The following is a 25458-nucleotide window of genomic DNA, read 5'->3' as shown; positions in this document are numbered from 1 at the left end:
AAAATCTACCGATGGATAAACTTATTTCGGTGTGTACTGATGGTGCTCCGTGCATGGTGGGGAAAAACAGAGGATTCATAGCGCTTCTTCATGAAGATGAAAAGAGACCCATCCTAAGTTTTCACTGCATCCTACATCAGGAGGTGCTATGTGTTCAGATGTGTGGTGAGCAGCTTGGTGAGGTGATGTCGCTGGTCATTTGGGTGGTCAACTTTAGTGTTGCCCGAGCTTTGAATGATCGCCAGTTTAAAACACTGCTGGATGAAGTTGGGAATAATTATCCTGGTCTGCTTTTGCACAGCAATGTGCGTTGGTTGTCAAGAGGGAAGATGCTCAGCCATTTCGCAGCTTCTCTGAGCGAAATCTGAACTTTTCTTGAAATGAAAAATGTTGAGCATCCTGAGTTAGCTAAACACTGAGTGGCTCCTGAAGTTCTCCTATCTCATAAACATGACTGAACATCTGAGCCAGCTCAATGTGAAAATGCAAGGCATTGGAAATACAGTCTTATCCCTTCAACAAGCAGTGTTTGCATTTGAAAACAAGCTGGAACTCTTCATAGCTGACTTTGAAACAGGTCATTTACTACACTTTGAAAAACTGGGAGAGTTTAAAGATGCATGCACAGCAAGTGACCCTGCTCAACATCTTGATCTCCAGCAGCTAGCGGGCTTCACATCTAATCTCCTGCAGTCATTCAAAGTGCACTTTGGAGAATTTCGTGAGCGCACTAGTCTTTTTAAGTTCATCACCCATCCACAGGAGTGTGCAGTGGACAGTGCCGACCTGAGTTACATTCCTGGTGTCTCCGTCAGAGATTTTGAGCTACAAGCTGCTGACCTGAAGGCCTCAGACATGTGAGTGAATAAGTTCAAGTTCCTGAATGAAGATTTGGAAAGACTGCACGACAGCAAGCAGAGTTGGCAAGCAAACACAAGTGGGGAGAAATGAAAAAACTTCAACCTGCGGACCAGCTGATTGTCAAAACTTGGAACATGCTTCCCGTCACATATCACACACTGCAGCATGAGACTATTGCTGTACTGACAATGTTTGGCTCTACGTATGCATGTGAGCAGTCTTTCCCACATCTAAAGAACATTAAGACCAACCTATGATCACGTTTAACGGATAGAAGTCTCAATGCCTGCATGAAACTTAACCTCACCACATATCAACCAGACTACAAAGCCACCAGCAAAACCATGCAGCACCAGAAGTCACATTAATGGTAAGAAGTACTTTATTCATCATTGGTTAGCAACAGCATAACAACGTTATTAAAAGGAATCAGAGTCTTATTGTACTTTAAAAGTGTTGGTCTTACATAAAATGCACACATTCACTTGTATTTAGTGTTAAACATACTGTATGGCTCTCATGGAATTACATTTTAAAATATGTGGCATTCATGGCTCTCTCAGCCAAAAAGGTTCCTGACACCTGCTTTAGAGGGTTGTGAAAATTGAACTGAAAAGCATTCAGTAGGGTGGTTGGCACACACAGGTTTTTGCAAATCTGACTAATCTTGGGCATTTTGTTTTCTTTGCAGGATGCACTCTATATTCTCCCCAATCTTAAGTATCCTCTGAGGACTTGAAGAAACAAAGACTCTTCATCCACTAAGCATCTGCCTCCTCTTGCAATCAGGAACACCCTAGGGGCCAGAGCACAGAGAAGAGCCAGTCTCTGGAGCTGTTACAGTGTTTGGTTATTGGGCAGAGGCCGAGGGGAGCTGAGGGGTCCAGGGACATGCAGGATGATAGAGAACCTAAAGAGGAAGAAGGACTCCCAGGGGGAGGTCTTTGAAAGTGACATACTCACCATGACTCTATGTGGTTCATCTTTGATCTTATGCTGCACTTACAGCTCCTCCTGAAGGGTCCTGTATAAATCTCCATTCTTTTGAGTGAAAGAAATGCAGAGACATGAGAGGACATTGAATAGAGAAAACTCCAGGGATGTGAGTAACAGACCTGGGGACTGGGCATCAGGATGATGGAGTCTGAAAGCCAGGGTCACCTTAGAAATGATGATATAAGCCCTCCACTTTACTATAAAGGTCTGGCCAGGCCTGGTGGGTACTATGATGCCAATATCACCTTCTGGAAATGCTGAGAACATGGGGAGTGTGGAGAAAGAGTAGGGGACATGTGATTACTTTGGGTCAAAGCTGAGAGAAAAAGGGATAAATTTAATCATGGTATGATAAGACAGTTTTCAGAGACCAAAGGAGTTATAGGGAAAGAAACAGCAGTAGGGATGATTGGGCGCATCTTTATTTGGTTGTAGAAGAGAGGCATAGTGTTATCATAAACACAAAGGTTATATCAAATGAGTTATTTACTGCCTTTACCTTTAGACAATTGTGTATTTCCTGTCCTTTAAATAGGACTGAAAAATCCTAACATATCCTATAACTTATTTCTTGGAGTTAAGTGGCTCATCTAAGCCTTTTATTTTTAGTGATTGGCCCCCTCCAGGTCTTTCTGTGAATGTTACTGCAAGGTTAAAGGCAGGGCAGGCTATGGGCTGGAACTGTCCTAAGAGGGCTCTTGATCAGAGCTTTCTGAGATCATCTTAACAACCAGGAAGCAACTCTGTCTGTATCTTGATCCGGGTAGTGGCCATGTGGGTGTGTTCATGTGTTCACTTTATAAAACATTATCAAGCTATATACCTGAGATTTGTGCATTTTACAGTATGTACGATACACTTCAATGAAAAATATAAAAAAGGAGTAAGCAGTAATGGTAAATGTTTTGGAAAGGTCAGGTAAAGTAAAAAATGAAAAGAAATCACTGGATTGACAACAGGTCATTGATAGAGATCATTGTTGATTTTAGCAAGAAAGTTTTCAGTAGCAACAGATTGAAGAGTAAAATAAAAATTAAAAAAGAAAAAAATGACTCACCAAATTAAATGTCTTGTCATTTAAAAAGACTAATAAAATATAGAAACCTCTAGCAGTACTAATTAAGAGGAAAGAGAAATGAGAAAAATAAGATCCTCAAGGGGATGAAAATATGACCAGCTAGAAGTTGCCAGGGTAGAGAGAGGAAAGATGGGCCAGGCACAACTGAGACTGGCATCTGGATGAAGGTAGATTTATACAGGGCAGCCCAAGAGGGAGATCCCGGATCAGAAGCAAGTGGGAGGAAGAGGTATTCCGGTTTCCAGGCTCTTTTTCAGCTCTTTACGCAGTAATGTTCAACTCTGAGTTTGTGGTATTTCAGAAAACACAGAGAAGTCTTAGGGATAACCTGAACTATATATTTCTGATAACCTGTACCTCTTCACTTCCATTCTATATCAAACAGCTTTCCCTTGTATTCTCATGATCTATCACTGAAGACAGAAGTCTCACACAGTGACTATACACAGTAAGATTCTTTTAATCTGACTACAAAGCAGAGCTTATTACTTTGTTCAGTCTGTTACATTATAAGGCATTTCTAGTGTTTAAGATTTGTTGTTGTTTTTATGTCTGGTTCATTAAAGACCACAGTTTGTAATCGTATCCCCAAATTTCTAAAGAATGTCTTATTGCCATTTGGAATGTCTTGGTAGTTCATCATGAATAAAGAATTATCTATATTGAAAACCTATTGGGGGAATCCATCTATAAAGAAGCCCTAAAGTTTTATTTGCAGCTATTTGATCTATAAATTGAACCTAGCTCAACAGGAAATCCAGGCTGAATTAAATAAAGGTAGAGATTATAAATATTTCCAGACAGTTTATTATCTTCTATGAAAAATTATGCTCTCTAATGACCTTATTTTTGTGAATCTACTAATAACCAGAAAGACACTTCATTCATCTTTTCTCTAGTACTATACTGGGGATACAAAATATGACATGTCCAATATCAGGAAGTTCATTGTTTTATTCAACAAATATTAAACATTTAGAACAGTACATACATAGATAAAAGAAAAACGCTTTCTTTTCATCCATCCTTTTATTCAACTGTTTGCTCTAATGAGCACACATATAATCTTTTAATGGACTGTGCACCACAGCGCTGTATACCACCACAAACTTGGTATATTCATGATCAAGACACACATTATTGAATATAATGAAATCATAGGTAGAGTTATTGGAATTGTTAATTTACCATCGGCCCCAGAGGTCAGCATTGGAGATTTCATAAAAGCTCAGAAGGTACCTAATTTAGCTTTGACATGGAATGGGAGAGGAGGTAGAGATGAGACTTCCAAAGGAAGTAATCCACAAGCTGATCTCTGAACAATGAAATATGAGAAAAAGAATAAATAATGAAGAGTATAGAAGGTAGATAAGGATAACTTTTTCAGATGTCAGTTTTTTGGTCCTGAGCTGAAAATACTATGAGGTTATTCTAACACGACAGCTGAGAAGAAGTCATAGAGGATTGCATCGTTTTCTTACATCATTTTATGCATTAACAGGAAAGCAGTCTCATCAGTGATGCTGGGGCTGCCCTGCAACCACTCAATGGAAACTTCTGCCACCTTCTTCCTTGTGGGTATCCCAGGTTTGCAGTCTTCACACCTTTGGCTGGCTATCTCACTGAGTGCCATGTATATCATAGCCCTGGTAGGAAACACCCTCTTAGTGATCATAATCTGGATGGATTCTACTCTCCGAGAGCCCATGTTCTGCTTCCTGTGTGTTCTGGCTGCTGTGGACATTGTTATGGTATCCTCTGTAGTGCCTAAGATGGTGAGCATCTTCTCCTCAGGAGGCGGCTCCATCAGCTTTAATGCTTGTTTCACTCAGATGTATTTTGTCCATGTAGCCACAGCTATGGAGACAGGGCTGCTGCTGGTCATGGCTTTTGACCGCTATGTAGCCATCTGTAAGCCCCTACACTATAAGCAGATTCTCACACCTCAAATAATACTGGGAATGGGTGTGACTGTCACCATCAGAGCTGTCATATTCATGACTCCATTAAGTTGGATGGTGAGTCATCTACCTTTCTGTGGCTCCAATATGGTTCTCCATTCTTACTGTGAGCACATAGCTGTGGCCAAGTTGGCATGCACAGACCCCAAGCCCAGTAGTCTCTATAGTTTGATTGGTTCTTCCATTATTGTGGGTGCAGATATGGTCTTCATTGCTGCTTCTTATAACCTGATTCTCCGCGAAGTCTTTGGTCTCTCCTCCAAGAATGCCCAGTTAAAAGCATTAAGCACATGTGGTTCCCACATGAGTGTTATGGCTCTGTACTACTTACCTGGGATAGCATCCATCTATGTGGCCTGGCTAGGGCAGGATATAGTGCCTTTGCACATCCAAGTGCTGCTTGCCGACTTATACCTGATCATCCCACCTGCTTTAAACCCCATTATCTATGGTCTGAGGACAAAACAAATATGGGAGCGAATCTGGAGCTTGCTGATGAACTGATTCTTTGATCATTCCAACCTGGGTTCATGAACACAAAGTCTGTTGAGATCTTGAGCATTCCAGCCTACTTTACATATGTCTTATCTATGGAACTGATTTAGTTCACCTGATATCATAAGAGTTCTAAGATGAAGCTGTAAAGAATATAATTGCATAAATTGTCAATTTCTAGCAAGAATGCAAATGGTTAATTTTCTGACAGCAGACTGAATGGTTTCAATCAACTAGTATCTGAATTAGAGATAAGTCTGGGAAGATTTGGTGTTTTTCTTTCCTTAGCTTCTGACCCATATTTCAAACTTAATATCCTACTAGTCCCTCTGATGCAGAAACCAACTGTTTGGCTTTCCCCACACCAGACTGGTTTTGTCAGAATTGTTCATTTTTTTATGTGGTTATATAGAAGCAGCTATTAAGACATAACTCTGCCTTCTGGCCCACTGATGAATCCACTCAACTTGAGTCATCTGCTTACACATGGCTCAGAGTCTTTCTCCAATCAAAATGGATTCCAGTTCATCTGAGGAGCTGTAAACTTGGGATCACTGATGGTAGCCAATTTGGAAAGAGAAATCTGTTCCATGGCAAAAGAAGCAGATTAGTAAAATGGGACTAAAAACTGAGCCTCTGGTTCTGTTTCAATTCATTTTAGATACCCATATATACCACCATTGTTAAGTCCAGTAAAATAACTCTATATCCTTTTATTATATCCCCTATTGTTGGAGTCAGTATACTAATCACCAACTTTTTGTTTTTAAGCAACAAGGGCCAAGGCAATGTGAGTTTGGTTTTGAACATCTTTTGCTTTATCTCCTAGTACTGCTTGTGTAACTTAATTGTAAGAGACATCAAATATAACATAGGTCTTTCTTCTTTTGAACAACTCTAAGGGGTGTGCTCTGGGATAAAAAGGTTTGTAGTTAACAGTATCAAGAATGAAGCTGAAATGTCACTGCTAATCTCCAGCTCACCAGATACTTGTTTTTTATATTTTCCCCTTTCAGCAAATAAATTATCAGCATATGCTAAAATAAAAATTTCATATATCAATATAAGAGGTACATATATTTGACTCTGGTACATTTGAAAATCTTAATAAAAGATAATTTCCTGATAGTATTGATAAGTTACTGTATCTGAGTCTTACTATCTCCTTTCCACTGATGGAAGAAATAATGATAATATACAGAGGGTATTGAAAATCAGCTAAGGAAAGCACATGACATAAGATCAAAACAAAAACATGTCACACATACTTAAAATAATATACTCAATAGATTTCTAATTCCATAATTTAAGAGGTGGTTTTAGGAATTATTGGAACTGCAGTTCTATAACTGTAAATCTTGTGATAATTCTCCCAAACAGCTCTGCTGCATCAATATCTTTTACTAACATTGGACTTGTTTTTCTAGTAGAATATATTCTGTCTGAATACCAGTGGAGTGTAAATCAGGCTCTAGAAACATGATAATGCACTGAGCTCCCAGAATAGTAAAAGAAAATTCTCTTTCTCTTGCAACCCCATAACATAAAAACAAATCAAGATGAGGTGGTTAAGCATATTTGATAAGGTTTCTATTCTGAAAAGTCAACTTATTCTTTCTTCATAAGTAAACCAAAGAATTGACTATCTGATAGAATGCAACAAAGGCATAGTCTTGCACCCAAACCAAAATCTCTTCACCATATTTCCATTAAAAACCTGCCCTGCTAGCTTTGTGTTCATTCATGTTAGAATTCCCTGAAACTATCTGGCACCCACTGTTGGTACTCAAATATTTATTGAACTACATACTTTCCAGAGTGGGCTGGTTCCCTTCCATGGCCACCCCCAAACAGAAAATCCTGTGCTTTCCCCACTCCATTCAAATACAGCCCTGCCTTATTATGTGAAGCAATGTGTGCGCATTTAACCAGTGCCCACAATAGACTCTCAATATTTGTTTTTAAGATATTACAACCAATCCTGCTTGAAAAAAGGTAGACTCAGAATATAATATTACAATTAAAGACATTCCACTTCTTAACTCATTCTAGGTTTCTCTGAACCTTATAGAGATTGTTCTAATAAAACCATAGTAAAAGAACAATGATGATTGGTCCCTAGCCTCTTTTGCTAAGTGTCTATGAACATACAATGGAAAGCATTTCTTAAAGATCTTTTTCTCTAGTCTATAAACAATTTTCCAGGCACTGTACCCTCCACATAGCTACTTGCCTACCTGCCTCTTCCCCTCTGGCCCACTTTGTGGGTGCCCCCTACACAAAGACACATGGTCCCTCTACTGTAGATCAGCTCAGCCCTTTGCCTGGACCAGGTCTGTGACCGACTAGTCCATTCCCCTTCTACTGGTAATGCTTAAGAAGTGACTTGGAAGCATGGTGGGCAGAATGAGTTTATTTTTCCATTTTGGTTTGTTTTACCTTCTTCATATGTTAACAGCCAATACAATTAAAGTAGAAAGACTATTTTTGCTGCTCAATCCTACCCTAACAGAAAAGACCCTCACGGCTCAACTACATCAAAGGTTGTGTCATACAGTCATGGTGACAAGTATGTTATGTACATACTGCAGCCCCTCACAGTAGGTAAAGCTGTTAATTCTCATATGCTAGTTGTGAAGTTTGTTTCTAGACACAATCATTCCCACATCATACTCTTAAGGCCTGCAGTGAACTATCTTTGCCACACACAGCAATCACTCTTACGTCAATAGTACAGATATACAGTCTTAATTTCCCCTTCGTGATAATATAAGGCTCCCAAACTGGCTTTTCGTGCCTAGTCTTATTCCCCCCCTCCACTTCCTTCCCCTATTTCTCCTCTGTCACATATTTAGAGAAGACAAAGGCAGGGGGACTGTCATATAGTTATCGGAACAATGCAGATTCCCTTTGTAACACAAAAAGATCTAAACTTTAGAATAACTAACTTGTAGGTAAGTGAGCCTTCCTTCCTGGGCACATTTTTCCTTTTCAAATTATTATCTCCATTCTCTATCCTGCAGTCACAGTCCTGTTTCTAATCCAAAGAGGAGAGATGTGTACAATACATGCACAATATACTGCTGTGGACCAGAGTTTGCCCCTGGCATGGCCACTTTCTGTCTAAAAGGATCTAGACCGTCAGGAGAGACCCTGAGACACAAAGGCCCTGCTGTGAAGATGCTGGCTGAGAAGGTGAGATAGGAAGGCTTCACAGGCAATTCCCATGGCTTGCCTTGCTCTGTCCCTGAGAAAGGAACAAAAGTATGAGATGGATCTAAAATTCCCACAACAACCCTGTGAGGTAGGAGAATATGCAGCCACTCTACCCATTTTTCCATGGAAGATGGAAAACTTTTCAAATAAGTGGGAAGTTTCAGACTCAAATGTAATGAATGACAAGCAGACACGTGACCTGAGAAGCAAGTCTGCTATTCTTATTTCATTTGAATGCGAGAAATACTTTATAATCTTTTTTCAACAACTTTGCAAGAAGTAATTTGCTCTACTAAGGCCATTTCAGTTTTCTCATCCATAAAGTGAAAATAAAAACAAAGCTCACAGGCTTTCCAATCCTGCCACTCAGGGAAGGGAAGGACCAGGAGACAAGTCTCCTTGGACACAGTGTTGTGGCCAGCTTGCGCTCAGAGGGGATGACCACTGGAATGGTCTGGCCCAGTGGTCGGCAAATTCATTAGTCAACAGAGTCAAATATCAACAGTACAATGATTGAAATTGCTTTTGAGAGCCAAATTTTTTAAACTTAAACAGTATAGGTAGGTACATTGTTATTAACTTAATTAGGGTACTCCTAAGCTGGCCTTTGCACCTGCACATGGTATTTTGTGGAAAAGCCACACTCAAGAGGTCAAAGAGCCACATGTGGCTCATGAGCCATGGTTTGCCGACCACTGGTCTGGCCAATCTGCAATGCATTTCTCCACTTTGGAGGTCAGGAAGCGGGGTCCAACACTTGCTCATTTGCAGCAAACTTCAGGTGAGGCCTCCTCTCACTAGCCTCAGCCTTGCAGGCGGCTCTGGATAGGCATAGTGTTCTGGCCTGTGGTTTTAAACCCTATCCAACAGGCTTCCAGAAGGTTGGATCTACTTTATTGTCCTCATTCACTTAATTATGGTACCAATAGGGACTGCAAAAAAGGAGTCTGAGCTACAGAAAAGGGAAGTCTTCATTGTTAGAGCCACTCTGATCCTCTCCGAGGGGACAATGCTTGTCTGACTAAACCTCAGCTCTTTCACATGAGTGGATTAGTGAGAGACTTTGGCTCAGGAGCAGCAGACCACGGGGCCAGGCAGAGGGATCCACAGAGTCTAGGCTCAACTCAGTTTAAGGGGACCTTTGTCAGGGACAGGGCTCTGTAAGACCCTGGGGGTCCAGGTGAAATTCCGAGGCCTCTGGCTGGGATGGTGGCTCTCTTAGTCTTCCCTGTCCAGGAAGCAGATCACCGGAGGAGTGGTGTTGTTGGCACCAATGCTGTAGCAAGGACTAAAATAGGGCAGGAGGTGCCCAGGGAAGGGATAGTGGGGGAAAGAAAAAGTGAGGGAGCAGCTGTCAATCGTATTGTAGAAAGAGATATCATGGGCCTCATAATCCAGGAAGATGCCCATTTGTTTGGGAGAGACTTGCAAGGAGCAAGAGGGGGTATTCATCTGTGCCTGCTGGGTACTCACTGCCCTTCCTCAGCCTTATCACCCAGAATCCATAGTGAGATAAATAGACCACCTCCTTCTGGTTGACATTTTCCTTACACACCCCCAGGCCCCATTCAGACCTGTCTCCACCTCCACTTCCCAGTAGTGCCAGCCCAAACTGATGCACTGGCTGCCCAGGACGATATTGCAGCTGTAGAATCTCTCAGGATTGTCGGGTAGTTTCTGTTTGGTGTCTCCATAGCATACACATTTTCTGTCCTCAGACATGATGAGGTGGGAACAAGCAGTGTCTGGATCCAGGTCCACATCAGCTAGAGAAAAGGATCCTGGTTGGCAACACTGGTACAGAGCGAGAAGGCATAGGCAAGGTCTCTCTGATAAACATAGCCACAGATTTCTCAGTGACACATGGGAGTGGGGCATCCAGAGGGCACTGAACTGTTTTATTTCTCCTGGAAGGGTCCCTCCCACAGCCTATCACAACCTCCCTCAGCACTCAGTACCTGCAAATGTCTTCAGGACTGCTCTTTGGCCTGGCACTCGGCAATCTGTCCTCCGCTCCAGGATGACTGGTTCTGGCTGCTGCAGGTTCCAAGACTTGCTTCTAGTAGAGGAGGGATAAGCCTTAGGCAAGAAGTCTTAGCTCTGCCTCATGGACCTTCCCTTAATGCAGGGAAATAGGGGCTTGGCAGGGAGTTGCCCCTTTCCAGCATCACCAGGCAAAGCAGAGATGTGACGTTTATTTGACTGAATTGAATGGTCTGTGGCACAGAGAGAACTTCCATATTCCAGTGCTGTGAGAAGGGTTAGATGTGCACCTGACATGGGGAGAGGAACAGGTGTGCACAGAGGAGAAAAGCTACGGTCAGAGTTTAGAGCACTAATGGACACATCCATAGTGTTCTTTCCTCCTTGGGAGATCTACTTGAAAACCCATATTTTATAACTTTTCTGAAATTCTTATTGGAAATAAGAATGAATCTGACCCAATACAAAGAAGAAAAAGAAAGATGAACAAAGCTTCTTTGGCCAATGAAAGAGGGAGAAGATTATGGAGCAGCCCCTGCTTTCCTACAGTGCAGGGTCTCTGTTCCTTCCCCCTCTGGCCAGGCCCCACTATCCCTCCCAGGTCTCCTTAGGGGTTCCAAGGCTGGGAACATAGCTGGTTAAGACTTCCTGAATATCCTAGAAGGAGAAAAAACATGCAGCTCATGAGTATGTACTATTCCTTGGAGGGACCAGACAGACATTGAGCTGCGGAAGGGAGTTTCCCTAAGGGAAAGGGAGGTAGAGAGCAAGGTTGGAGAGAAGGTGTGCAGGGGTGGAGGGGTGAAGCCCACAGGAGGGCAGCATGGCAGGCCGAATTGGACAGGCTGACACCAGGCTCCATCCCAACTCTCTGGCCAAAGGGGAAGGACTGGTGTGATGCCAGAGCTGAGCACTGCCCCACCTACACACCTACAGTGGGCCAGGTTGTCCAATCAACTAGGGGTGGGAGCAGAGCAGGCATTAGTGGGGATCGGGGTGGAGGAATGGGTACAGGATGCACTCACCTGCAGCATTCAGCAGCCTCTGAGACCTCTCTTCCAGCTCTGCAATCAGCCTCCACAGGACTCGGCTCTGCTGGATGAGAAAGTTGTGATTTGACTCCAGCTTCTGTCTGGTCTCCCTTTCCTCCTGCTCTAGGATGGCAAGAGCTGGGGCTGACTCTACCTCCAACTGCTGACCTGGTGGCTTTTTTTTGTTAGTAATCGCCAATACTTCTCAAACTCCCTAATGATACTCTGTTTTCGAGTTTCCATCTGTATCTGCACAGCCAAGATCAGAAATAAGCACTAATATTGTTTATGTAAGGGCCACCTAGGACTGAGGACTCTCTCTCTCTCTCTCTCTCTCTAATATTGGAATGTTTTGGTACCAACTGTATGCCAGCAGGCACAGTACAGGCCAAGAAAAAGGATACTATAATTCCTATCTTTCATCCTCCACATGCTTCTGGATGTGCTTCTGGGTCCCTGTTACTTATTCTTATCAACTCCAGGAGGGCCCAGGGTTTGGTACTATATGCTCCGGACTATTTTTCATTTTCAGAATAATGACCAGAACATTACACTTAAGCCTCTAAGGCAGTATAACAACTACACTGTTATATGCTTTTATGTCTTACTTGTATTAAATCAGTTCAATATGCTGTTTTTGACTGGTTCAATGTTACCTTTTATTGATCAAAAGTTCTGATAGTTTGGTAGTATGGCCTTCAAATTTATTTCAGAGTTGATTTTTCTTTTTAATATGCTCTAACTGGAGAAAGTGAAACAGAAATTCTGTTTTACTAAGCATTATACAAGTCATACCACTGTGAGCGAATGCATATGTGAGGTGTGCATGAGACGTCTGAGAACATTAGGCCAGATGTTATCCCTACATCAAAGTCAGAAAAGTGGAATGAGGCGTACACAGTTAAGGCTGCATCTCTGGTAGAGAGTGGTATGGGATTCCTGGCTCTATGACTTCATCCCCGCATTCTGTTTCACAGAGGCGAGGAAGCTAGATGGGCCAGCTCCAGGACAACTCCAGACCACTCGAACTCCTTCCCCGGGGGGCAACCTACCTTCCAGCTGTCAGTTCATTTCCTCTCATCAACTTTCAGCTTCCAGGCCTCTTCTTGCTCCTTCCTCAGATGTTCCAGAGCCTATTGGAGTTTCCCCTAAAAGAGGTAAAAACCTCCTGAGGCTATCTCTGTAAGCCAGGTTGGTAACAAGGGTTCCTGGCACTGGTAGGTAATGAGAAAAGAAGTGTCCTTCAGGTGATGAGACAGAATGAACGCTGAGAGCAAAGGGATGGCAAAGAGGGAGTGGATTCCTGCCCGTGTGACATCACAGTAGCTTTTGATCTGAGAATCTTTCCAACTCCCACAGTCTCTAAGTTTCTGTCGAGTAGGTCTGTTTTCAGGCTTGCCAGAAAACCTTGGACTTCCTATCCATGCCCCTTTTTATCTCTTTTTGCCATGTTATCTTATGGTCTCCTAAAATCTTTGTATTCAAAGTGTGGGCCAAGTGGGTTGGCAGCATTGGCACCATCTGGGAGCTTGTTAGTAATACAGAGTCTCAAGCCCCATCCCAGACTTCCTGAATTAGAATCTGAATTTTACATTCATTTATGATAAAAACTCTCAGCAAAGTGGGTAGATAGGGAACATACCTCAACATGATAAAGACCTTCTATGACAAAGCCACAGCCAATATCACATTCAATGGGAAGAAATTAAAAGCACTCCCCTTAAGATCAGGAACAAGGTAGGGGTGTCCCCTTTTACCACTCTTATTCAACATAGTTCTGGAAGTCCTAGCCACAGCAATCAGACAAGAAGAAATAAAAGGCATCTAAATTGGAAAAGAAGTAAAACTATCATTATTTGCTCCACAGCAATCAGACAAGAAGAAATAAAAGGCATCCAAATTAGAAAAGAAGTAAAACTATCATTATTTGCTGATGACATGATACTGTACATAGAAAACCTTAAAGTCTCAGTCAAAAAACTAGTAGACCTGATACATGAATTTGGCAAGGTAGCAGGATATAAAATTAATATTCAGAAATCAGTGGTATTTTTATACACCAACAATAAACTGTTTGAAAGAGAATTTAAGGAAGCAATCCACTTCATCTTGCAACAACAAAAACATAAAGTACCTAGGAGTAAATTTAACCAAGGAGGTTAAAGACTTGTACTTGGAAAATTATAAGGCATTGAAAAAATAAATCAAGGAAGATACAAACAAATAAAAGCATATACCGTGTTCATGAATAGGAAGAATAAACATCATTAAAATGTCTATACTTTCTAAAGCAATCTATAAATTCAATGCAATTCCTATTAAAATACCAATGGCATACCTCAAAGATATAGAACACATATTTCAAAAATTTATACGGAACCAAAAAAGAACACTAATAGCTTCAATAATCTTGAAAATGAAGAATAAAGTGGTAGGTATTACACTTTCTGATATCAAGTTATACTACAATGCCATTATAATCAAAACAGCTTGGTACTGGCATAAGAACAGGCATACAGATTAAAAGAATAGAACAGAGAACCCAGAAATAAACCTACACCTTTATGGTCAATTGATATTTGACAAAGGAGGTAAGAGCATACAGTGGAGTAAAGAAAGTCCCTTTAATAAATGATGTTGGGCCTGACCTGTGGTAGCGCAGTGGATAAAGTGTCAACCTGGAATGCTGAGGTCGCCGGTTCGAAACCCTGGGCTTGCCCAGTCAAGGCACATATGGGAGTTGATGCTTCCTGCTCCTCCCCTCCTCCCCCCTTCTCTAAAATGAATAAATAAAAAAAAAACCTTAAAAAAATAAATGGTGTTGGGAAAATTGGACAGATACATGCAAAAAAATGAAACTAGACCACCAGCAGAATGGCGCTCATGACCAAATCAGCACATACTAAGTTCTGGTGAGTGTGTAGAGAAAAGGGAACCCTCCTGCACTGCTAATGGGAATGCAAACTTGTGCAGCCACTATGAAAAACAGTATGACATTTCCTCAAAAAATTAAAAATGGAACTGCCTTTTGACGTAGCTATCCTACTTCTAGGAATATATCCTAAGAATACCATAACACTGATTCAAAAGAAGATATGCATTCTCATGTTTATTGCGGCATTGTTTACAATAGTCAAGATCTGGAAACAGCCATGGTGTCCATCAGTGGACAAGTGGATTAAAAAGCTGTGGTGCATACACCCAATAGAATACTATGTGGCTCTGAAAAAGAAGAAAATCTTACCTTTTGCGATGTCATGGATGGACCTGGAGATTATTATGCTAAGTGAAATAAGCTAGGCAGAGAAAGAAAAATATCGTATAATTTCACTTATATGTGGAATCTAATGAACAAGGTGAATTGAGAATGGAATATAGGCAAAGGCAGGGTCACAGGGAGCAGAGGGACAGCTGTCAGAGGGAAGGGGGAAGAGGGGATGGAATTAGAGAAGGTGAAAGGATTAGTAAAATTATATATACATAACACATAGATACAGATAACAGGACAGCAAATCCCAGAGGGAAGAGGGAGGGACTTATGGGGAAGAGGACAAAGAGGATGTAATAGGGGGCATGTAGTTGAGGGGGAGGGTGTTATATTGAGTGGGACAACTGAATCTATGTTAACACAATAAATTAAAATTAATAAAAAAAGAAAAGAAAATAAAGAATATTCAGGAGATGGGAAATGGTCCTGATGTTTAGCTATGTTGCAAAGCAGACCACACAGGAGTTTATAATCAGTGGTAGTCAACCTGGTCCCTACTGCCCACTAGTGGGCATTCCAGCTTTCATGGTGGGCAGTAGTGGAGCAACCAAAGTATAAATAAAAAGATAGATTTAACTATAGTTAAGTTGTTTTATAAAGATTTATTCTGCCAAACTTAGCAAGTAATGATTATTACTTGCTTTAACTTGCTGTAACTCTGCTTTATAAATTTTATAAAGCAAAGTTACTTTTCTACTTTATAAATCACTATTACTGTGGAACCGGTAGGCAGTTAGGAAATTTTACTACTAACAGAGATACAAAAGTGGGCGGTAGGTATAAAAAGGTTGACTACCCCTGTTTTATAATAATAGATGTATTTGTTCTGTAGTGCTTCCAAAATACATTGTCGCAAACTTCATGGCTTAAACAACCCAAAGTTATCTTGCAGATCTGTCCAAAGTGTGGTATGAGTTTCTTCACCAGAATAAAATCAAAGTAGCACAATGCTGTGGACCCTTCTAAAGATTCCAGGGGAGAGTCTATTTCCTGCTTACTTGGATTGGTGGCAGAATTCAGTTCCTTGCAGTTACAGAATCAATATCCTCATTTTGTGGCTGTCTGAGGGCATTCCTAGCTTACAGGGACCCTTCCCCTATCTTCAGAGCCAGAAATAATTGGTTGATGTAGTACTCTAGCCTGCTGGGAACTACCAGTGTTGCGTGGAAGAAACCCACTCAAGACACAAACTTACATCAAGAGGGAGAGGGGGAGGTCTGTCAAGGGAGGTAAAGAAGACCTCCTAAATTTTCTTTTCCCTTAGCTTCTATTGATCAGAAACAGAACAGAGATAACAGGATTACAAATAAGGGAGACCAGGTGATAAGGGGAAAGAATGACTAATGGCTATTTTGCTGACATGGAGAAAGGGCTAATTTGGGTCAGTACAATCTTTTCTTTTGTTAATTAACAAGCACAAAGGAAGGACAATCTAGAACCTTTAGGTTAATTTTCTAAAGCCCGTTCACATGCATCTCTTTGTGTCTGCACAAAGGTCACATGCTCACACAGCTTCTTGGTGTTTGTATCCAACAGACATTCACTCAGGGCTTTTAACTAAAGTTCCCCAATCCAAGTCATAGAGGGTTCAAGGTTAGATGGGTGATTCCCTACAGGTTGGGGTTTTTTTTTAGATGCCATCTCCCTGGCTCTCTGCAACTAGGAAAGATTCTTTACTTTGGAGGATGCATGTGATTATTGGGCCCCACACTGATAATCCAGGATCCAGATCATCTACTATTTCAAGGTCGTTAAATCTAATTACATCTGCAAAGTTCCTTTTGCTATGTAAGGTAATACAAGGGCTCCTCATGTTATGACAGTCTTGACATACGATATTTTAAGCTTACAATGCTCACTCTCATAAAAAGTTTAAAAAGTTGAGATGTGAGTCATTTTTATGTTACTACAGTATAGTGTACAGTACAGTATATTTATGTCCTTTTCCTTTTTCTGTGGCTTAGTTGTGTTTTTATGTTCTAGGTTATGAATTTACAACTATATTAAGATAGGTAAGTGACTTAGGCTAGGATGTGTTTTGATTTACACCAAAATTTGGGTTACATTACTGTCATAGAAATGGAACTGTGCCTGACCAGGCGGTGGCACAGTGGATAGAGCATTGGACTGGGATGTGGAGAACCCAGGTTTGAGACCTCAAGGTCGCCAGCTTGAGTGTGGGCTCATCTGGTTTGAGCAAAGCTCGCCAGCTTGGACCCAAGGTAATTGGCTTGAGCAAGGGGTTAGTCAGTCTGCTGTAGCCCCACAGTCAAGGCACATATGAGAAAACAATCAATGAACAACTAAGGTGTTGCAACAAAAAACTGATGATTGATGCTTTTCATCTCTCTTCATTCCTAGTTGTCTGTCCCTATCTATCCCTCTCTCTGACTCTCTCTCTGTTTCTGTAAAAAAAAAAGAAAAGAAAAGAAAAGAAACTGTGTCATAACTCCCTATATTTTCACAACACGAGATGAGGGGACTACGGCATGGGCATCATGGGGAACCTTTGTTTTACCTACCACTACCTTTATGTGATCCTGGTCTCTCTCTGGAATAGATTCAGACTTTAGGTATCTCTTCAGGTCGTCATCAAAGTGATCCTGCAGGGATCTCTCAAGAGCCTTACCACGCTGTGAGAACTCCTTCTGCATGACAAATTTCTCTCTTTTTGCAGTCCTGATAACATACAGCTCTTCAACAGTGCTTTGCAAACCAAAACCATAAAGTTCATGGCTAAAGATTTTGTGGCTAGCTAGAGCAAAGTTGAGTTTGTGTACAGCATCCATCCAGGAATTTCTTTGTACCATTATCACCCTACTTCTCCAGTATTGGAAACTTTAGCAATTTTTTCATAGTCTACATCAGAATAAGCTTTAAGTAAGTTCTTGCCCTATATCAAGTCTGTGAGGGCAGATACCAAAAATGTTATCTTGGATAAATTTTAAAATCTTGCCATTGGACGATTTCTGTTCAGTATATGCTACAGTCTTGTCCTCAAACTTGTTCATCAGATGTGAAGGATGGAACAAGGTGATACCTCCTCCACTGTCATCGGACTTGTTCACCAGAGACTCAGCATAGTGTGTGCCAATCAGTAGTTAATCCTCAAGATGCCGGCTGCTTTTAGAAACTCAGAGTGAGCTTCACTGAATAAATCCTTGAGAAAATCCACCACAGACACATTTTTATTATTAATAAACTTCTCAAATTCCTTTTTACCCCTGAGAGAAAGTGAAGCCAGTTCTGTCTGCTTCTTCAGGTGGTTGACAATCCCATCAGCAGTCCTGGGCCCATTGTCAGGGCTAGATAGCCACTGACTCCAGACTTATTACGGGCGTTTATGTTGGCAGTACAATCAACCTTGGCTAATGGAACAATTCCTTGTCATTTGGTATTTATACAGATGCCTCTTACAGTGTCCTCACCAGGGGATGAAGAACTTGACAGAACAAGAGGCCTGCAGAGCCCATGATGGAGATGCAACTCTCCAAAGAAGTTGCCATCTGTTGACTTCCAGCATGTTGGAGGCAGCTGCTAGGAAAGACTGTGGAAGAATCTTTGCGAACATGTTAAGCATAATAATCACCAGGTCCATCCATGCTGTTGCAAAAGCATTATTTACAGTGGCCAAGACATGGAAACAACCAAAGTGTCCTGTGATAGAGTATTGGATAAAGAAGATGTGGTACATATATACAATGGAATACTACTAAACTATAAGAAATGATGACATATTACCATTTATGACAACATGGACAGACCTTGAGAACATTACACTAAGTGAAATAAGTAAGTTAGAAAAAGCTAAGAACTATATGATTTCACCTATAGGGGGGATATAAAAATAAACTCATAGACATAGAGAAAAATAGTTATCGGGAAGGGAGGTCATGGGGAGGGGGATGTGAGTAAAGAGGGCCAACTATACGGTGATAAAAAATGATTTGGGTTTGGATGATGGGCACACAACACAATTAACAGTTCAAATCATATACTTTACAAAATGTCCCTTAGGATATTTCTAGTACCTACTTGACACCATACATAACCATACATAGTTATTACAATATTATTGGCTATTTTGTACCTATGTTGTACTTTACGTTCCTGTGACTATTTTATATCTACCAAATCGTACTTCTTAATCCCTTTACCACTTTCACCTAACACCCCAACCCCCTTTTCCTTTGGCATCACCAGTCTGCTCTCTATGTCTCTGAGTCTGTTTCAATTTTTTTGTTCATTTATTTTGTTCTTTCAATTGCACATATAAATAAAATGATGTTATTTGTCTTCGACTGACTTATTTCACTGAGCATAATACTTTCTATGTGTATCCATGCTGTTGTAAATGGTAAGATTTCAATTTTTATTGTAGAGTAAGATTTCATTATATTTATGTACCACAGCTTTTTTATTCATTTATTTATTGATGGACACTTGGGTTGCTTCCATATCTTGGCAATTGTAAATAACACTGCAAAAAATATAAGGATGCATATATTCTTTCAAATTTATGTTTTGGGTTTCTTTAGATAAATCCCCAGAAGTGGAATTGATGGGTCATAATGCAGTTCCACTTTTAATTTTTTTGAGGAACCTCCATATTGTTTTTCATAGTTGCTGTCCCAGTCTGCATTTCTACCAACAGTGCATGAGGGTTTCCTTTTCTCCACATCCCTGCCAATACTTGTTTGTTAATTTATTAATGATAGCCATTCTGACAGGTATAAGATAATATTTCATTGTGGTTTTAGTTTGCATTTTTCTGATTATTAACAATGTTGAACATGTTTTCATATATCTATTGACCAGCTGTATGAAAGAGGACTTTATGATTGATTAGATATATTTGTAGAGAGAGGTGTGAGAAAGAGAGGGAGAAGGCAGAGATGATGGCTTCTAGATTTCTGGTTTGGGAAACAGTCATTTTTGTGACAATAAATAGAAAACATAGACTGGGAGCACAAACTGGGACCAGAGATAATTAGCTTAGTTGGAGGTGCTAGTTTGATTTGCCTTCGGAACTGCCAAATAGACATTGCTATGTCTTGAGGTTAGGATATTGGTCTGGATTGTTTAGGAGATAGAAGTTATGGGAGCAGGAGATATTGTTTCTACTCTATTCATGGTTATCATGTAGAGGAGGAAGGACAGAGGATCAACCAGCGTCACAGCCTGGAATAACTCCATTAGTAGTGTGAGAGGTAAAGGACAGAGAGCCTCTCAACTAACTCCACCCTGTTGACATTTTTATTCAATCTCTTCTAGCTCTAAAACATACATTAAAAAACTTTTCTTAGATCTATCAATTCTTCACGTGTTGCCCATTTCACTCCTTCTCTTCATGTACAAACGTATTAAAAGAGCTGTTTAAGTGCTGGCGAGGATGTGGAGAAAAAGGAACCCTCCTGCACAGCTGGTGGGAATGCAGACTGGTGCAGCCACTGTGAAAAATAATATGGAGATTCCTCAAAAAATTAAAAATCAAACTGCCTTTTGACCCAGATATCCCACTGTTAGGAATATACCCCAAGAACACCATAGCACTGTATGAAAAGAAGAAATGCATCCCCATGTTTATGGCAGCATTGTTCACAATAGTGAAGATTTGGAAACAGCCCAATTGTCTGTCAGAGGACGAGTGGATTAAAAAGCTTTGGTACATACATACTATGGAATACTACTCAGCCATAAGAAATAATGACATAGGATCATTTACAACAACATGGATGAACCTTGATAAAATTATATTGAGCAAAATAAGTAAATCAGAAAAAAACTAAGAACTATATGATTTCATACATAGGTGGGACATAAAATTGAGACTCAGAAACATGGACAAGAGTGTGTGGTTTATGGGGTGGGGGGGAGGAGAAGGAGGGGGTTGGGGGAGAGGAGGTCACAAAAAAACCAGTTAGAAGGTGACGGAAGACAATTGGACTTTGGGTGATGGAAATGCAGCATAAGTAAATGGCAAAATAACCTAGAGCTGTTTTCTCTGAACATATGTACCCTGATTTATCAATGTCACCCCATTAAAATTAATAAAAAAGAGCTGTTTATATCCATTTTCTCTATTTCTTCCCAACATACTACTCACTCTGCTTCCTTTAAGATTCTAGTCTCACCAGCTCTCCTCAATAGTTCTTCCCAAGGTAACCAGTGACCATCTGTATTCAGTCTATAACTGCTTGCTCCCTCAGCAGTCTTCTGTGGGGCTGCCCACTTTCCCTTCCCAATGTATTTTCTTCCTCTGTCTGTTGTAGCACTCTCTCAACTGGATTTACTCCTCCTTCAGCGGCTCTTTCAGTTGTTTTGACTAATAATAATAAACACAAACATTCACTGGAGAGTTGCTAGTATATCCTTCTGTTTTTTTCCTTCAAACCGAGGCTAAAGGTGGTCATACAATTAGTGAGGGGTAGGACTTGGATTTTGACACAAGTTGGTTTCTTTACAGAGTCTTACATATAGAAACAACTCCACACTGTCTCACTGGGGGGAGGGGAAGAACTATGATTAGTGGTTCAAGGAAGAAAGGGTTGTCTTGAGAGGAAGGGATAGCGAAAAGGAAGTATAATGCTGTATATGAGTTGATTCAAGATCAGGTGCTTGGTCGTTGAAGTCATTGTTTATGGCCTCAACAACCACGAGAATGCAACTCCCTTATATTACCACAAGGGGGCAGTATCAAGAAGCGAGAGGCGGCCTGAGCACAGCTCTGGATCCCCTTGGATAGTGCGTTCTGAGTGTAATCAGGAATATCCCTGTCCGTGTGCTTTCTAGTGCATGTCTATGCCTCCATTCTAATAGCTACTACTTTCTTCCAGTGCAAGCCAATCCACTTTTTCTCTCCACTCTACAGCACCTGCCTTCCCTTTGGTTTCTTGAGCTGGACTTAGAATAGTAACAGAGTGCAGTCCCTTTGAGTAGGGGGCAGGGTTTAGCTTTCCTGGGGCACCTGAGCAGACCGTTGCTCAGGGAGCCTGGAATAATTCACTCTTCATCATCCCTCACAATCCCTAGGGCCCCAGAAACTCTATATATGGGTGGTGGCTTTGGACTGAGGTATTGTAGGCAAGTGCACCAGGCTCAGTTCAGTGAAAAGGGTAGAGGTGACTTGCTACAGACACCTGGAAGGGAGGAGGCATAGCTGAGGAAGTCAGGCCTTTGCTTAGAAAACCTGGCTGCTTGGAGAGGTCTTCTGTTCCTACACCTCCCAGGTAGACTACAGAGGCCGGAATCCCAGACCTTCCTCAGTGGCCTACTCAGAGAGGGATTTCTTCAAACTACTGTGAGACATTTTGAACTCTAGACTCCCCAGTTCCAGCCACCTACCCTTCACTAAGAAACAAGGCAAGGGGATTCATTTACCTAGGGAAAGATACCCGTGTGGTGGTGGTGGTGATTGGTAGTAGAGAAGTAACTGGAGTAGCTGGGCTGGAAAGTTACCTTGGAGCCACAGTGTGAAATGCCTTAAATATAGACCAGGTGGTTTCAACTCTGTCTTGAAGGCTTTGGGAGTCATGTATAACTCGCTAACCAGGAATTTGACATGTGAAGTTTGCTGAGTAGTGATGTAAAAGGTGGATTGACACATACTGGCTTTGGAGTCAGGAAGGTGAGTTAGAAAGCTCTTTTCATGATCTGAGCAGATTGGATGATATAATTAAATTGGGAGGGAGGGAGTTGTGTAAAATAAAGGCTATAATAGATTAACTGGAAAAAGAAAATCACACATAGAGGTGCAAGAATTGGAGAAACCCAGAAGGGACTAGATGGGACTGGATGACTTGGGTGACTGAGTGGCACCATTTGGAAGGGGTCCTCTTTGGAGTAAGATGAGTATGAGGACCACAGGCTATCAAGTGGAAGCATGATGAGGCAGCAAGTTATCTGGGTCTGGATCTCAGAACAGAGTTTCAGAACAGAGTGGTGTGTGTAGAGAAAGGAAGTTGAGCCTGGGCTATTAAGAGATCACTAGGGAGAGTAGTGGGGAGTGGGGGGTGTGCTTGGGGACACTGAATAGCACAAGGACTGATTTTTCTCTCCGTGACTCAGCTGTGTCTGGTTTCCATGTCACACCCCAGCCAAGCACAATCTGGGTCTGACTGTCATGTGGACCTTGAAAGGTCCTGATGAAAGATTCTGTTCTTTCCCAGAGTCTAAGAATAATAGTTTTTCTTCAACCTTATCTCCCCACCTCCCAGAATATCAGGCTAGTTTTCTCCAAACTTTTCAGAAAAAAAAAAACACCTTAGGAGAAGGGACTTATTGTTTTTATTTGTTTATTTTAATCAGACTTTTGGATGCCTCCTCTGGAAATTCTGATTCTCTGGTCCTGAAATAGGACCAGGGGGATAGTGTTCTCAGTAACTGTTTCAGTGAATCTATCAGGAAAGTCTGACAAATCCTGCTCATGCCTAAACACAAACTTTTCTCTTAAAACCCAGCCCCAGACTAAATACCTGCTTCTTGCTCTAAATTAGACCAGAATGATCTTAAAGGCAATCAGAGACTTAGCCTCAAATTCTAGATCCAAACCAACCCTAACCAAAGGGAACGCAAGTGTTGTAGAGTGAAGAGAAACTCCACATGCACTATAAAAGCTGGGGCCAGTGTGGAAGGTTCTGCGCAAGTCAGTGAATTCTGTTGGGGAAGTGGCATAGAGCAGCATCCCTGGTCAGTGACATAAGCTCTGCAAATGAAGAGCTGTTAATCATAGTTTCAGCACATTGAGATTAATGGGACCTCCAGGGAGGTGTGCACAAGGAGAATTAGAGTAGAGACAAGCTGGAGTTCAGAATTACTAGATACACGCAGTCTTTTTCTTTGCTATTATCACTACTTCAGTGCCCTTTCCTTTTTACGTTCTCTCATTCCTCTGAACCACTAACTGAATGTTTCTCCTTTTCCCTTTCATAGAGCGTGGACTTGAATGCAACATCTTCAACTCTCGGGTCCTGTCATGGCCATTCTGAATGGAACGGTGGTTCACCCAACATACTTCTTGCTGGTGGGCATCCCTGGCCTTGGGCTTAACATTCACTTTTGGCTGGCTCTCCCACTGTGTTTTATGTATGCATTGGCCACCTTGGGCAACCTGGTCATTGTCCTCATCATCCGCGTAGAAAAGCGCCTGCATCAGCCCATGTACCTCTTCTTGGCCATGCTTTCCACCACTGACCTAGTCCTCTCCTCTGTCACCATGCCCAAGATGGCCAGCCTCTTCCTGACAGGCATCCAGGAGATTGAATTCAATGTTTGTCTGGCCCAGATGTTCCTTATCCATGCTTTGTCAGCCATGGAGTCAGCTGTTTTGCTGGCCATGGCTTTTGACCGCTTTGTGGCCATCTGCTACCCACTGAGGCATGCTTCTGTGCTCACAGGGCCTACTGTTGCCAAGATTGGACTAGCTTCCCTGACCAGGGGGTTTGTATTCTTCTTCCCACTGCCCTTCATCCTGAAGCGGTTGTCATATTGCCAAACACATACTGTCACACACTCCTTCTGTTTGCACCAAGATATTATGAAGCTGTCCTGTACTGACACCACAGTCAATGTAGTGTACGGACTCTTCATCATCCTCTCAGTCATGGGTGTGGATTCCCTCTTCATCGGCTTCTCCTACATCCTTATCCTGAGGGCTGTGTTGGAGCTGTCCTCTCAGGGGGCAGCACTCAAGGCTTTCAACACCTGTATCTCCCATCTCTGTGCAGTGTTGGTCTTCTATGTGCCCCTCATTGGGCTCTCAGTGGTGCATAGGCTGGGTGGCCCTACCTCCCTGCTCCATGTGATTATGGCTAATACCTATCTACTACTACCACCTGTGGTTAACCCTATTGTCTATGGAGCCAAGACCAAGGAGATCCGTTCACGGATTCTTCATATATTCTCACAGGGTGGCAGGTGAGCAGGATAATCTTTCCAGTATCCTCAAATGCTACCAAATATGGGAGGACAAGTGTTCTGTTCACTTTTTTGGTGATTGGAGCATCCAACCCATTGCACTGTCATTTAGTTATCTAAATAGATCTTGGCTTTCTGTTTCCAGGAATGTGTCAATAGAAAAGAATTTATGACCCAGTCTGGGGAAGCCATCTTGGAGAATGATTACCCTAGAGTTTCTGATCTAGTGGCCATTCTTTATTTCTTTCTTCCAATTAAAAAACACATAGTTTCGACATGATAAGGCTGTAAATGCCACAGCTTGTGATAAATTTTTGTCTTGATATATGATTTTAATTGTTCTTGGTCCCATGAATCCATGTCGGTGAAGCTGTGTTGTCCATAAAGCTTTTTTCTTGGACCCCAAGTGGTTATTTTTTTGGGGGGGTGATTCTAATTGAAGAGAGGGGAGGGAGATGGTAATAAGAGAGGAGACAGTCTACATGAAATGTTTACATTTCCGTGTGCAGGAGGCTGTATTTATGTGGAAACTGCCAATGTTCATATATGTGGCTTTATTGGAGACTGCTTTTCCATAAAAGTAATATGTATTCTGATTGTGACTGTGAGTGTGTAGGTGTATTTATGTGGGTATATGTGATTTTTAGTGGTGTG

At 41.5% G+C, this 25458-nt stretch overlaps 3 protein-coding genes and 1 pseudogene across 3 annotated transcripts; 2 read left to right on the top strand and 2 right to left on the bottom strand.

Annotated features, from left to right (window-relative positions):
* Positions 1-1959: 1959 nt before the first annotated feature.
* LOC136388863 (olfactory receptor 52I2-like) lies at positions 1960-6182 on the top strand. The gene is made up of 3 exons (XM_066360672.1): positions 1960-1963; positions 3321-3383; positions 4437-6182. Exon 3 carries the CDS (start codon positions 4456-4458, stop codon positions 5398-5400), a length of 945 nt encoding a protein of 314 aa, XP_066216769.1. The 5' UTR covers positions 1960-1963; positions 3321-3383; positions 4437-4455; the 3' UTR covers positions 5401-6182.
* Positions 6183-9825: 3643 nt separating this feature from the next.
* Positions 9826-16702, bottom strand: LOC136388041 (E3 ubiquitin-protein ligase TRIM68-like). The gene is given in 8 exon segments (XM_066360090.1): positions 9826-10041; positions 10043-10191; positions 10194-10373; positions 10566-10686; positions 11620-11805; positions 11808-11870; positions 12674-12754; positions 16601-16702. Coding segments are annotated over 8 exon segments (1098 nt in total).
* A 640-nt stretch (positions 16703-17342) lies between these two features.
* Positions 17343-18395, bottom strand: LOC136388040 (protein disulfide-isomerase A3-like; annotated as a pseudogene).
* Positions 18396-23833: 5438 nt separating this feature from the next.
* On the top strand, positions 23834-24808 carry OR51D1 (olfactory receptor family 51 subfamily D member 1). The gene has a single exon (XM_066360671.1). It carries the CDS (start codon positions 23834-23836, stop codon positions 24806-24808), a length of 975 nt encoding a protein of 324 aa, XP_066216768.1.
* Positions 24809-25458: the final 650 nt, after the last annotated feature.

The sequence above is a fragment of the Saccopteryx leptura genome, chromosome 1, assembly GCF_036850995.1.
Source record: "Saccopteryx leptura isolate mSacLep1 chromosome 1, mSacLep1_pri_phased_curated, whole genome shotgun sequence".
Lineage (NCBI taxonomy): Eukaryota > Metazoa > Chordata > Mammalia > Chiroptera > Emballonuridae > Saccopteryx > Saccopteryx leptura.
This window is presented reverse-complemented; position numbering and strand designations above follow the sequence as displayed.